At 49.2% G+C, this 15,147-nt stretch overlaps 1 protein-coding gene and 1 pseudogene across 1 annotated transcript; both read right to left on the minus strand.

Moving 5' to 3' along the window:
• Positions 1 to 900: 900 nt before the first annotated feature.
• LOC114696699 lies at positions 901 to 1,000 on the minus strand (annotated as a pseudogene).
• Positions 1,001 to 1,908: 908 nt separating this feature from the next.
• Positions 1,909 to 11,197, minus strand: Amhr2 (anti-Mullerian hormone receptor type 2). Its single transcript, XM_028874473.2, has 11 exons — positions 10,582 to 11,197; positions 10,116 to 10,298; positions 9,702 to 9,893; positions 9,382 to 9,453; positions 9,108 to 9,220; positions 8,763 to 8,993; positions 4,080 to 4,194; positions 3,806 to 3,978; positions 3,455 to 3,602; positions 3,173 to 3,309; positions 1,909 to 2,313 (listed from the first exon to the last, which is right to left on the minus strand). The coding sequence occupies exons 1-11, from the start codon at positions 10,664 to 10,666 to the stop codon at positions 2,044 to 2,046; spliced, it is 1,719 nt and encodes a 572-aa protein (XP_028730306.1). The 5' UTR covers positions 10,667 to 11,197; the 3' UTR covers positions 1,909 to 2,043.
• Between the last annotated feature and the right edge of the window lie 3,950 nt (positions 11,198 to 15,147).

Genomic DNA, 15,147 nt, shown 5'->3' on the forward strand with positions numbered 1-15,147 from the left:
GCTGGGATTAAAGGCGTGCGCCACCACCGCCCGGCCGAGATCTTGAACTTTTATAAATATTTAAAATGCATTTTATTGGGTGAGGTGACTATTCTTGGTTGTCAACAACTACATCTGGAATTAACTAAAATCCATAAATGGAGGGCACACCTATGAGAGAGTTTTGCTTCATTTGAAGTAGGTAGATCCATGTCTAATCCAGATCTTGAGGTGGGAAGACACACCTTGAATCTGGGTCACACCTGCTGGAAACAGGTAAGGACATGGAAGAAGGAAGGGAGCTTTTGCTCTTTGCCTGTTTGCCCTCACCTTGCCAGCAAGTTCATTTCTTCCTGGCATTACAGCCTAGTTATTCAGGACTCCAGTGTGTACTGAAGACCAGTGGAGACATCCAGCCTTGTGGACTGAGCAACTACTAGATTCTTAGACTTTCTGTTCACAGCCAGCCATTGTTGGATTAGCTGGATGGTAGCCTGTAAGTCATTCTAATAAATTCTCGTTTTATATATAGATAAAGATAGATAGATAGATAGATAGATAGATAGATAGATAGATAGATAGATATGGATGGATAGATGGATGGATAGATGGATGGATGGATTCATTCTATAAGTCCTGCTACACTACAGAACCATGACTAATACACTAGGGTAAAAGGAAATTTTACCTTTTTTTTTTTTTTTTTTTGAGACAGGGTTTCTCTGTGTATCCCTGGCTGTCCTTGAACTTACTCTGTAGCCCAGGCTGGCCTCAAACTCACAGAGATCCACCTGCCTCTGCCTCTACCTCCTGAGTGCTGGGATTAAAAGCATGCGCTGCCACCACCACCTGTTGGAAATTTTACTCTCAATGTATAGAATCTGAAGGAAAACTTGTATATTTTAAAAGAGGCCCTTTTGAAAATATATGGAATGCTTCACAAATTCGTGTGTCATCCTTGCACAAAGACCATGGTGACCTCGGTATCACTGTAATTTTAGTATATGTGCTGTTGAAGCAATTATATGTGCTCTTTGTGTGTCTGTTTGTATGTTGGTGCCTGGCATGATGGCACACACCTTTAATCCTAGCACTTGAGAGAGAGAGGCAGTGGACTTCTGTAAGTTCAAGGTCAACTTGGTCTACAAAGTGAGTTCCAGGCCAGCCATAGTGAGACCTTGTCTAATACATATGCGTGTATGTATGTGTGCATGTATGTGTGCATGTATGTAATATTATATATGTGTGTGTATATATGTATACATATATACACACGCACACACATAAATGCTAGTGCCTCAAACCTGTAATCCCAATACTTGAGATACTGAGGCAAGAGGATATTTGCAAGTTTGAGAATAGCCTGGACTACATATTGAGTAGTAGTTCAGCCAAGGCAAGACTCTGCCTCAAAAAATATATAATAAATAAAGAGCTAAAGAGATGGCTTAGGGGCTTAGAACAATTACTGCTTTCACACAGGATCTGTTCCCAGCATCCACATGGTGCCTCACAACTAACTACCTGTAACTCCAGTCCCAGGGGATCTGATTGCCCTCTTCTGGCCTCCAAGGGCTCCTGCATGCATGTGGTGCACATAAACTCACAGACACACATACTACAAATAAAGAGATCTTAAAATAAATAAATAAATAATCTGGGTGGTGGTGGCACATACCTTTAATCCCAGCACTCAGGAGGCAGAGGCAGGCAGATCTCTGAGTTCGAGGCCAGCCTGGTCTACAGAATGAGTTCCAGGACAACCAGGACTGTTACATAGAGAAACCCTGTCTCGAAAAACCAAAGAATACATACATACATACATACATACATACATACATACATGCATGCATGCATGCATACATACATACATACATACATACATTAGTGAAAAAGAAGAAAGAAAAAAAAAAGAGACAAGCCCAAGGCCAACAGTGGGAAATCTTTACTCTCTTTCCTGAGCATATGTACCCCATGGGTATAACCCCACAGAGAATGACAGCAACGGGCATGTGATCGCCACGTGTATGTTAGCTGTATAGAGAGTTCACACCAACTGCTCGTTTATACACGAACACTGGTACTGACAGGCTGAGCACCGAGGTAGCAGGAGCCCTGCTGAGGCCTGCAGGGGACAGTAGGAGAGGCACTTGCTGAAGGACAGTTTTCTGGGCAGAGAGGGGTGCAGGCCTGTGGACAGCTCTCTGGGAAGGAGGAAGCCACCTGAGGGTCAGCCAGGGCTGCCAGGCGCTGCTGCACACACTCAGCCGTTAGCCGTGCTTCTGGGTCTGCATCCCAGCAGTCTTCCAGGAGCTCCTTCAGCCCCCCGGGGTCCTGGAGGGAAGAGGAGCGGCAGAGCTGACCCAGCCCAGAGTGGATGTCTTCAGTGTTCACTTCTCCCACCTCTCACCCGCCTCACTCGGCACAGAGCCCCTGCCAAGCTCCACCACCCCGACTCCACACTCCACTTGTGGAGCACCCCCAGGCCCATCCCCCAAAGTCCAGGCCCAAGAGGTTTGTTCCCTATGACAGAATCCCTGGACACCTTCCAAAGGGTCTACCTTTTCCTCTGAGGATAATTCAGGCTGACAACTTACACGCTTTGCTAATCGAAAGTTACTCTCCTCCCTCTCAGTCAACCAGTGTGGCTTCCGTTGGCTAACCCAACAGACATCTGTATGATAGAAATTTCAGGCAGGACAGCAGGAGAAAGGGTATCTCAGGAAATCATTTGTGAAGAGCTCTGCACTTCCACTGTCAGGCAACTCTTCTGGCCTTGTTACACCTAGAACCTTGTTATACCTAGAACCTTGTTATACCTAGAACCTTGTTACACCTAGAACCTTGTTATACCTAGAACTGGCTTTAATTGGTCCACAGCAGAAACGCAGCTGTATAGTACAAAATGACTGGGCACTGGATTGAATTTGGGGGCCCATGGTACTGGAAGAAGCACTGTCACAGGGCAGAGCTCCAAGTGGGAGAAAAGCCAGAGAGGACTTCCCGGAGGGGGACACGGAACAAAGAGCTGACTGGGGGAGTGAGGGGGAAGGCAGGCCTGTGTCTCAGGAAAGGAAAGGTAAACTGAGGGCAAGTACAGGAGTAGAAGGGTCTGGTTGTAGCAGGCAAGTCCTTGAAATCCATACCCAGCCCCCTCCCCTGGTCCCCAGCTGGGGAGCCTGTGGCCTCTTACTGTGGCAGAGTCGCTCCAGGAGGATGGGATGTTGGGGCGCCTCCTCTCCTCTACTGCCAAGGCCCAGAGCTCACAGGCACTGGGATTGCTGCCCAGTTCTGCCTCATAGGCCAACTGAAAAGGTGGTGGTCTGCCGTCTGGGAAAAGGATAGGCACTATGTCAACCTGCCCTGGTTAGGGGGCTCCCAGGTAGAAAAACTAGGGATAGTCATAGCCTTCTACAGTCAGGCCAGGGGGGAGGTCAGCCTTCGGCAGGTGGGACACTGCGGGTGGAGACTTTACCAGGCCTCAGATCTGAACAGCGGCTGAGGATCTCCCACAGGAGCAGAGCCAGGGAGTAAATATCTGCTCTCTGGAGGGCCGTGCCCCAGTCCTGTAGGTCTAGAGTCTTGTCCAAGAGCTCTGGAGCCATGTACCTCTGGGTGCCGGCCTGGAGGATAAGATGTGGAATGCCAAGAATTACCTCTATGGAAACTGGCCCTACAGCTCTGAGCTCGGGCCCACGGTTCCCCCCAATTACAGACTCAGCCACGTCCCACCGACTGGCAAAGCTGCGCTGTTACCACAGCAATGGTTGTGTGCTCATTGGCACCATCATCATCTCAGGCCTCACACTTACCAAAAAACACTCACCTCCAAAATGGCAGCTGGGCCTCGGGGTTGGGTGGGTGCTGAGGCCGGGGGCCGAGCAAGGCCAGGGAGCACCAAGGCAAGGCCCAGGTCTCCAATGGCACATGACCTGTCTTCCCGAATGAGCACATTCTGGCTGCTCAGGTCTCGGTGAGCAATGCCTGGTTTATACTGGCCTGTGGAGAAATCCAAGGCTTGAGGAACACAGGTCTTCTAGTTTCCCTTGACGCTGTCCTTCTGACTGCCCTGCCTCCCTGTTGCCAGCTCGGGCACTCACCATCCCGCCAGCGCTCTTCATGGAGGAACGCCAGGCCCTCAGCCAGGGACAGAGCCATCCTCAGGGAACTCCCCCAGTCGCTGGTATACTGCGTCAGGTAGTGACGCAGGGAGCCCTGCAGAAAAGCCAAGGAGAGCAGAGCACAGGGAACTAGGGGAAGATCACCCCCGGGAGGCAGAGATCTACTCACGGACCCCCCACGCACCAGCCCGCACCTCCCCAGCAGACAGACACCCTGACAGAACCAGGTCAGGACACTGCAGACAGCGGAGGCAGGAGAGTACGCATCCGTCAAAGTGACAAGGAAAAATAGAGCAACTCGAGCAGAGCGTGATACTACTGTACGCCTGCCGTCCCAGCGCCTGGGAAGTAGAAGGAGGAGGATCAGAGAGAAGCCAGTCCGGGTTACAGGAGACCCTGCCCGAAAGCACACAAAGACAGACAGACAGACAGACACACACACACACACACACACACACACACACACACACAATAATAATAATAATAATAATGATAATAATAATAATAATTTTAGCCAGACATGGTAGCGTGTGCATGTAATCTCAGCACTCAAGAGGCTGAAGCAGGAAGCTCCTACATTTAAGGAAGGCCCAATGGGGGGCCGGGGGTGTGTCACTTAATTCAGGGGTACCGAATACTCACTATGGCACGGGTCCTTCGAACAGGGTTTTCTATAGTCCTCATGAGGACCCCGGCGCAAAGGAATTCTGATCACCCTGATTTTTGTGGATATTTTTTTCTTTTTTCCTCTCGCCTTTCTTTAAAATACTAGGACACTTTCTTATTTGCGTGTGGTGTATGTGTCTGTACGTGGGCACCCACATGCTACATGCCGAGGGGGTGGAAGACACGGTCCTGAAGTTGGTTCTCTCCTTTCACCTCATGGGTTCCAGGGACTGAACTCGGGTCTTCAGGTTTGGTGGAAGCGCCTTTACCCACCGGGCCATCTCTAACTTCTTCCCCTCGGTCCCTCCCCGCCAGCCCCCACCCCTACCGGCCACTTTGTTCTTGGCAAGGTCTCACTATGTATGTCTGTAACCCTGGCTGACATGGAAGTCACTATGAGGATGAGGCTGCCTGCCATCGAGCTTGCAGTGATCCTCCTGCCTCTACCTCCCGAGTGCCAGCATTACAGGCACAAACTGCCACACCTGGTTAGAGTCGGAGCTTTAGAGGGTGCTGAGCAAGCTTGCTTGAGGTCAAATGGTGAGACAGGGGTGGAGTTCACATGCAAGCAGTCTGACTCAGGAGTCACCGTCATGGGTGACTCAGAGGATTCAGGACAAAGGTAGTCAAGGGCAGGGCGTCCCTCAAACCTCCCGCCTAGAGTATCAGGCCTGCATAGGCATGGGGGGGTAGAGCTAACGGAGGAGGAACAAGGGGGAACAGGCCATTCATTGGCATGCTGAGCTTCTGCGGGTGTGCCCACGACTGTGCCCAGGCAGCTCCGTGCCTCAGGAGTGAGATTATGACATAAGCAGAGAGTACAATAAAGGCCTCAATATAACAATGAACTAAATGCCATGGCTGTAAAGCAACCATGACTGCAGTGCTCATGGCAGTCGGAGGAAGCGAAGCAAACAAGAAGGAATTGTATATCTGTACATGTATTTTTGAAACAGGTTCTCTTACTAACTGGAGCTCACTCAATAGGCCAAGCTGGCCATAACAAGCCCCAGAGACTTGGCTATCTCCATCTCCTTTGTACAGTGATTACAAGCACAAACCACCATGCCAGGATTTTTCTTCTTCTTTTTCTTTTTCTTGGCATTACAGGTGTGCACCACACCTGGCTCTCTTTTGTCTTTTTTTTCTTTTGTCTTTTTCTTTCCTTTTTAACATTTATTTTACTTTCAGACAGACATGGTGGCACACGCCTTTAATTCCAGCACTCTAGAGGCAGAGTCAGGTGGATCTCTGTGAGTTCCAGGCCAGCCTGGTCTACAGAGTGAGTTCCAGGACAGCCAGGGCTACATAGAGAGACCCTGTCTCAAAGGAACAAACAAAAATGTATTTTACTTTTGGGCTAGAGTGACTGGTCTTTTAGTGAGCCTAAGTTCAACTCAGCACCAACATCAGTCAGTTAACTGCCTATAACTCCAGCTCCAGGGGATCTGATACCTTTAATCTCTGAGAGTAACCGCATTCATTTTCACATACCCACATGCAGACAGGAACACAAACCCATAAATAAAAATAATTTTGTTTTTGTTTTTCAAGACAGGGTTTTGCTGGGTGGTGGTGGCGCAAACCTTTAGTCCCAGCACTTGAGAGGCAGAAGCAGATGGATCTCTGTGAGTTCGAGGCCAGCCTGGTTTATGAAGCGAGTTCCAGGACAGCCAGGACTATACAGAGAAACCCTATCTCGAAAAACAAACAAACAAACAAAAAAGACAGGGTTTCTCTGTGTAGCCCTGACTGTTCTGGAGCTAGCTCTGTAGACCAGCATGATCTCGAACTCAGAAATCCACCTGCCTCTGCCTCCCAAGTGCTAGGATTAAAGTCATGAGTCCTCACGGCCTGGCTAGAAATAAACAAAAAATAAAAATAAAAAATAAAAAAAGGGAACTTTCCAGACCTCAAGGACTCAACAATGAGTTGTAAAGGTTGATAAAATCTGGGGGGAAATCGCTGGATTTAAGCGCTGTAGCAGGTTAGGAGCTGAAGTACAATTAGGGCAAAGGAATGGGAAGGGGTCTCACCTAAAGAGACAGACGGACGGACAGTGCAGATAGGGGATAAACAGGAGACAGTAGCTGCAGTGAGGAGCCAGACTCTCCAGTCACAGATCTTGGGCAAACAACTTTCCCGTTCTCATCTGTGGATAGTAATTTCTACCTCACAGTATGCTTGTAAAGATAAAGCATGCAAATGTGTTCAAAGTGCCTAGAGCAGTGCATAGAATTTAAAATGTCTTCCACAGACCCAGGCTCCAGGTGCCCTCGCCTTTGCCTACCTCTTCCTCTTCACTATTTTTGGGGTTTGTTTTCTTTTGAGGGGGGCTGTTTTGTTTTTTTTGTTTGTTTTTGGATAGGGTCTTACTATGTAACCTTGGCTGGCCTCGAACTCATATAGATCGACCTGCCTCTGACTCCCAGATACTGGGATTTAGGGTTGTACCACTGCACTCAGGCTTGTTTTATTTTCTTGAGTCAGGGTTTTGTAGCCCAGGCTAGCCTGGAATTCACTTCTGTCCTCCTGTTTCAGCCTCCCAAGTGCTTTCTTGTCTTCACGCTGTTTGTTTCCTACCTCAGGCCACACACATCCTCTCTTTTTATTAAAATAAAAAATCTAAGGGGCTGGAGCAATGGCTCAGCAGACGCACTGCCTGCCCTTCCAGAGGACTGGGGTTTAATCCCCAGCACCCACACGGCAGCTCATCTGAAGCTCCAGACCCAGGATCCAGTGCCCTCGCCTGGCTTTCACAGGCACCAGGCATGCACTTGGTGTACAGACAAGCATGCAGGCGAAACAACTGCATACATATTTTTTATTGTTAGTATTATTATAGGAGGGGGAGTCTTTGGGAGCACAGGCCATGCTGCATATGTGGAGGTCAGAGGACAGCTTAGTGGGGTGGGGACTGAACTCAGGTCCCCAAGGCTTGCACAGCAAGCATCTTTACAGCTGAGCCATCCCACCGTCCCCTCGGGTCACATCGGATTATTATTTCTTTCTTTCATTATTTTTTTTAAAGATTTATTTATTTATTATGTATACAGTGAGTGTTCTGCCTGCAGGCCAGAAGAGGGCACCAGATCTCATTGTAGATGGCTGTGAGCCATCATGTGGTTGCTGGGAATTGAACTCAGGACCTCTGAGGGGACAGCCAGTGCTCTTAACCTCTGAGCCATCTCTCCAGGCCCGTATTATTATTTCTTTTTTTAAATTTTTTTTGCACTCTTTTTTTTTTTCTTTTTTAAAGATTTACTTATTATGTATACAGTGTTCTGCCTGCATGTATGGCTGCAGGCCAGAAGAGGGCGCCAGATCTCATTACAGATGGTTGTGAGCCACCATGCGGGTGCTGGGAATTGAACTCAGGACCTTTGGAAGAGCAGTCAGTGCTCTTAACCTCTGAGCCACCTCTCCAGCCCCAGATTATTATTTCTTATAGTATCCAACGCCCTTTCCTTTCACTCTTAGCACACTTGACATTCAGTACTTCCTTTTGTGTTTACCCGTGTCTGAGACCCATTCATTAGTCTATAAAGTCTGTGAAATTAGGGTAAAGCATGTAGCAGTACTTGCCATATTGTTTATAAATATTGGTTAAAGGAACAGATGAACGAATTGGACAGCTATGCCTGGATACGTATTGAACAATGGCTCACTTCCAGCTGGGTGGTGGTGGTGCACACCTTTAGTCCCAGCACTCAGGAGGAAGAGGATCAGGCAGATCTTCGTAAGTTTGAGGCCAGTCTGCTCTACAGAGTAAGTTCCAGGACAGCCAGGGACACACAGAGAAACTGTCTCAAAAAGTCACACACACACACACACACACACACACACACACAAAGGAAAAGAAAAGAAAGAAAGAAAAAATGCTCTAAGGAAAGTATGAAGCAGGAGAGTAGGCATGGGTGAGGTCACTATTACATAGCACCTCCATGAGCCCACACATAGGCACAGTACACATCATGGACATTTCTTGGTGCTCACCTTAGGGTACAGTTCCAGTACCAGTAAAGGCACAGAGGGCAGGGGGCCAGGGCCCCCCTGGCCAGCAGTGATAAAGCGCACAACGTGATCGTGCTGCAGGCCGGGCAGCTGGTACACAGCTCTCTCAGCTCGGAACTGGGCCACAGCCCTTGGGGGAAAGGCCTTGATGGCCACCATCTCACCCTGCAGCCTCCCGGCCCACACGACTGCGTGACCTCCTTCTTGGATGACCTGGCAGAAACACTGCACTGAGTGTGAACCTCTGAGCTAGCCTCAGAGCCAGGCTTCCTTCCCGGCGGAACCTCCAGGAGTACCGGAGGAGCCCACCCTCCTTCCCTGAAGCACCTGGGAGAAGCATAGCCCAGCCAGCTCCGGCAGGTCCTCGCTGCAGTCGCCTCCTGAGTCTGGCTCCGGGGCTGACCCACTCTGCACCCCACAGGCCTTTCGTTGTAGCAGGGCTGAAGCAGAGAAGAACCTTGGGGTAAGGCGCACAGGATGGAGGCAGCCAGGGGCCTATGTGGGGATCCCAGAACTGGGGAGGTCAACAGAGCCTAGAGTAGGCTTGGGGCTTTGGGGAAGCATCTTGCTGTCACAAGCGAGGGGTGGGAGAGATTAGTACCCAAGATGATGCTGCCCAGCAGCAGCACAAGGAACATCCCCAGCAGCAGCAGTGCCATCCAGATGGGCCCACCTGGACAGCAAGGCAAGAAGACATGTGGGTGAGCACTGAGCCTCTCCCCTCTTCCAAGAGATTCTTTCCAAACCACCCCCATGCTGGTCACAAGCCCCCTTATCTCCCAGTCACCAGGGCAACCAACTTCCCAAGGCCAAGAGGAGGAAAACTTTGGGTGGGGGTGGGCTGAGAACTGGCCCTGGTTCTCATCCTGACCTATGCTCCTGCCCCCCTCTGGGCTCTAGTATCCTGGAGAGGGCAACTACCTGGGGTAGGCTGGGGATCCTGGGGGCCAGGAGCCCCTTGGTTCCCTGAAGGAGGCAGAAGGCTGTAATTGGCATTGCAGAAATCAGCGCTGCAGGAGCATGTGAAGAGAGTGGAGCTGGGGCTTGGATGGGCTCGGGGGACTGGGTCACAGTGCAGGGACTCACAGCCTGGCTCATCACTGTCCCGGCATCCTGATAGGATGGGTTAGGGGAAGGAGAGAAGGGAGAGAGAGAGAGAGAGCAATGAGGTTTGGGGGCCGAGAACAATCCCTTCTCTCTCAAAGGCATCCCTTGAATCTGACATGCTTTTTTTCTCCTCTACACATTCCACTTCTCCCTCTCCCTCTTGGCTGTCTCCCTGGACATGCCTCTCCCCCACCCTAGCTCTCACACACCACAGATTTTGCCATTCACCTTGCATCTCCACGTGTGCCCGGCCATGGGTCAGATTCCAGATGGCAAAGCAGCAATGACTATAGAGGCAGCGGATGCTCTTGGAGGGGCCTGGTCTTGTATCCAGCACTTCCCCCAGTGTCTTTGTGCTTCCCCGAACTCCAGGAGCCTCAAAGAACACACAGGTCCTCCTGTCTGGGGACACTGAAGTCCACGGTGAAGAAAGGGGAGTCAAGAAGGGGCAAGTGAAGGCAGGACACACAGCAGCCGAAAGGAGTAACAAACTATGATGCCAGGGTCAGTATGGCAGAGGCACAGGGTCAGGAGAGGTCTGAGGTCTGATCCCCACCCTGGGAACATGTGGCTCTGCCCTTCATCTTCATCCATCCAGCCCACTCACCTCTTCCTCTTCCAAATGGGTAGCTGCTGCTTCAGGTATGCCTTTTCCCTTACTGGGCAGTGTAAAGACCTGTCTGCAGACACTTACCTTGTGCAACCGCAGGAAGCAGTGTCCAGAGCCCCAGTGTCCCCAGCATCCTGCTAAAGGATGGCAGCAGGACGGCATAAACCATCACAGCCAGCCCAGCCAGGGCTTCCTACAGATGCAGGGCACCAGGGCTTCCTACAGACGCAGGGCACCAGGGCTTCCTACAGATGCAGGGCACCAGGGCTTCCTACAGATGCAGGGCACCAGGGCTTCCAAGCCCTCAAGCCCCAACCCCGCCCCCTCCATCCTCTCCCAGGCTCTGTGGGGGAGAAGGCTGCTGTGGGGGAGAAAACGGAGAGAAAGGGAGGAGCAGAGAACCAATCTCATATCCTTTCTTCAACCACCTCCTCTTTTCTCTGCAGAGTGGGAGGAAGGGACCTTGGCTGCCTGGCTGAGAACCCTGTGATAACTACAAAATCTCTACCCATTGCTGACCTTGGAAGAAGGTGTGGGACCTCCAGCCTTTCTCAGACAGAGGTCAAGTGTTTAGAGCTACTCCACTATGCCCAAGATCCTTCCTAATCCATTATTGGGAGCCAGATCGGTAGCATTCTGAACAGAGGAAGACTCCACAGTCCATACTACAGTTGATCTCATTTTCCAAACTTGAGAATCAGAAAGGATATGAAAATTTTCAGAGTTAAAAAAAAAAAATCTCAGGCTGGGTGGTGGTGGCACACACCTTTGATCCCAGCACTCGGGAGGCAGAGGCTTACACAGAGAAACCCTGTCTCGAAAAACAAACAAGTAACAACAACAAAATCACATTGTAGGGTTGGTGAGATGGCACTGGGGTCAAAAATACTTGCCATTTTTGTAGAAGACCCAGGTTTGGTTACCAGCACCCACATGGTAGCTCACAACTGTAACTAGTTCCAGAAGACCTGACACCCTTTTCTGTCCTCCATGGACACCAGGCATCCATGTGGTGCACAGACACACGTGCAGCCAAAACACCCGGGCAGATAAAATAAAACAAGAACAGCAGGTGCTCCTAACTGCTGAGCCATCTCTCCAGCCATCCAAAATAAAGCTTTAAAATTGAAAATGATAGCCAGGCAGTGGTGGTGGCACACACCTTTAATCCCAGCACTCGGGAGGCAGAGGCAGGCGGATCTCTGTGAGTTTGAGGACAGCCTGGGCTACAAAGGGAGTTCCAGGACTGCCAGAGTTGTTACACAGAGAAACCCCGCCTCAAAAAACAAAACAAAATTGAAAATTTTTAGAATTCCAGCACTCAGGAGGCAGAAGCAGGTGGCTTTGAGTCTGAGGACAGCCTGGTGAGCCAGAGACTCTGTCTCAAAAAAAAAAAAAATTGTTAGAATGGTAATTTTGTTCTGTATTTTGCCATAATGAAGCAAGAAAACAGACAACATAGCGGAAGTGGACAGCTGCCTGGAGTACACAGGGAGCCCGAGCATCACGAGTACAAAGTACTCATGCACACAGTCCTAAGGATTCAAACACTAAGGAAACTACCATGGAGAAGATAACTTTTTTTTTTAAAGATTTATTTATTCATTATGTATACAGCATGTATGACTGCAGGCCAGAAGAGGGCACCAGATCTCATTACAGATGGTTGTGAGCCACCATGTGGTTTCTGGGAATTGAACTCAGGACCTCTGAAAGAACAGCCAGTGCTTTTAACCTCTGAGCCATCTCTCCAGCCCAGAGAAGATAACTTTTATTGAGCATTTACTATGTTATAGAGAAAAGCTAGAGGTATGCACTTTTAAGTCATCTAATTTTTTTTTGCTGAGATATTATCTCCACTTTATAGGTAAGAAAATTCAGCACAGATGAGCTGTCCGTGATTATTCTGATGTAAAAAATAAAATTAAAAATAGAGCAGAGCTGAGATTTGAACCTAGGTATGTATGACTCCAAAGCAAGGGCTCTCTTCTCTGCATTATACAATGTTGCCTTAAAACAAATCCAAACTTCAGCAACTGGATTCCATACTGGGCATGGTGGCACAAACCTTTAATCCCAGCACTCAGGAGGCAGAGGCAGGTGGATCTCTGTGAGTTCAAGGCCAGCCAGTTCCAGGATAGTCATGGTTATACAGACTGTGTCACAGAAAATAGATATGCTGTTTACAATATTTCAATATTTGAATTTGGATTGCTGAAAAGTGTGTACCAGCATAACGTCAGCAGGCTACCAACTAGGAAGGGAGTCAGCAGACATAGGAGGAATTGGTGCCTGTCAAGAGGGCCTCCTCAGATGACTAATAATCACAGTACACTCCAGAATGTCCTAAACTTCAATACTATAAGGTATAAAGGGAGGCCCATAGGGTGTGTAGAGGCCATGTCTGTGTAAACAAAGAGGTCTGTGGCTTGTGTTGCAATAGAGACAGGAATGCAGTATCATTTTCCCCGGAGTAGGAAACCAGTCATAAGTAATCATTTCATTTCTGCACCTGTGAGCAGCTGGCTTCAGAGAAAACTGGTGGAAGGGGACTGGTCCCCTGGTCCCCTGGCCCCTATGCCTGTGGTACCTGACTGGAAATCTTTGCTCAGAATGACCAATCTTAGATCAGACGTGAAGGTACCAGCTCATGGAGGGCCTTTCTCCTGGGGAGCATACATGAAAGGAGACAATAGCTGCGAACAGCAGCCAGAGAAAAGACAGGGCTAGACACAGACCCACACTCTTCCTTGGGCCCTTCTGGAAGTCTGCAGGCTGTGCTAGCAAGGTGGGGTACTGTTTAGTTCCCGGTGTCTTCCTTTACCAGCTCCTAGACCAGGTAAGTGGGCATCTGTGTAGCTTCTTTTGTCTGGAATGTCTCTGGAGACCCTTTCCTCCAGAAGCAGCAGCAAGGCCATATCCTCGGCCAAAGTCTTGGGTCACTACTTCTTTCAAAGACAGAAATAACCCAAAAGTCAGTGATGGCTCATTCCTGTAGGCTCAGCATATGGAAGTCTGCTGCAAGTCTGAGGCCATCTTGGGCTATATTGTCGATCCCAGGCCATCATGGACCAGATTGAGACACTGTCTCAAAGAGAAAGTTCCCACTCCCACCCCCACTCCCCCGGAGAGACAAAACCTGATGCCTGAGTTGGAATCCCAAGCACTAACAGAGAAAACAGTGTGTGACTGTGAACACACAGAACCTAGGCTTATTGGGTAAGGGTGCTTACTGCTTTTATAGAGGATCCCAGTTCAGTTTCCAGTTCACAAACACCTGTAACTATAGCTCCAAAGGAGCCAACACTTTCTTCTGGCCTCCTTAGACACCTGCATGCCTGTGCATGCACACACACATATACATGTGTGTGCGTGCGCGTGCGCATGTGCGCGTGCGTGTGCGTGTGTGTGTGTGTGTGTGTGTGTGTGTGTGTGTGTGTAGTGTGTAGAGTCTGGGCTGGTGACACAGGCCTGTAATCTCAGTTACTTGGCTGAGGCAGGAGGATTACAACCTCAAGGTCTGCTGGGATACAGAGAGTTCAAGGCCATCCTATACAATTTAGAGGAAAAAAAACTAGATACAGTGGCACACACCTTTGATTCCAGCACTCAGGAGGCAGGCAGAGGCAGGGGAAATCTCTGTGAGTTTGAGACCAGCCTGGTGTACAGAGATCCAGGACAGGCTTCAAAGCTACAAGAAACCCTGTCTCCAAAAACCAAAACCAAACAAAAAAGAAAGGAAAGAGAGAACACAAAGGGTTATTTCCCCTTTATCTACAGAACACTTAGATAAAACTGTCCAGCATAGAGGCTTCCAGGTCAAAAGAAAAGTTCAGGCTGAAGATGTGCAAGCATGACTTTTAAATCTGCAGCATGCATGTAAAAAGCTGAACACGGCTGTTTGCATCTGTAACCCCAGCACTGTGGGAGCTCCACTTCCTCAGGCAGAATCTGGGAGCTCAGTGGCCCTGCACAACTGAAATGGTGAGCTTCTGGGTCAGTGGGAGACCCTTTTATTTTTAATGATTTACTTATTACATATGCATGGGTGTTTTGTCTAGATGGCCTGTGTTAGGTTGTGAGATCCCCTGTAACTGGAGTTACAGACAATTGAGAGCTGCCATGTGGGTGCTGGGAATTCAACCTGGGTCTGCTGGAAGAGCAGCAGTGTTTTTAACTGCTGAGCCATCTCTCCAGCTTTGCGAGATTCTTTCCTAAGAGAATAAGGCATTGTGATAGAGAAAGATAACTGATGTCCTCCTGTGTTCTCCACATCCATGTGCATGTATACTCCCCTCCCCCCCCACAAAATATTTGGGGGTCATCAGTATGTACGAAATAGCTAATGAGCATTCAGGTATGGTGGCACACACCAGTAAACCCAGGATTTAGGAGGCACAGGCAGTAAGGGTGTGTTTACCTGTGGAGACAGACAGAGGTGTGTGGGTGGGTGGGGGAGACAGATGGAAGGGGCCTAAGATGGAACACAATGCTTAAGTGTCAAAGTAATGTCTCTGATGGAGCCTAGAAAGGCTGGAGAAGACACAAGAGTGTGTCAGTGCCACTTTGTTCTTCCAGTGTTGGCCGACTTCCTTAATTTTCCACCATGACACACACACACAGAGAGAGAGAGAGAGAGAGAGAGAGAGA

The sequence above is a fragment of the Peromyscus leucopus genome, chromosome 20 (genome assembly GCF_004664715.2).
Source record: "Peromyscus leucopus breed LL Stock chromosome 20, UCI_PerLeu_2.1, whole genome shotgun sequence".
In the NCBI taxonomy this organism is placed as follows: domain Eukaryota; kingdom Metazoa; phylum Chordata; class Mammalia; order Rodentia; family Cricetidae; genus Peromyscus; species Peromyscus leucopus.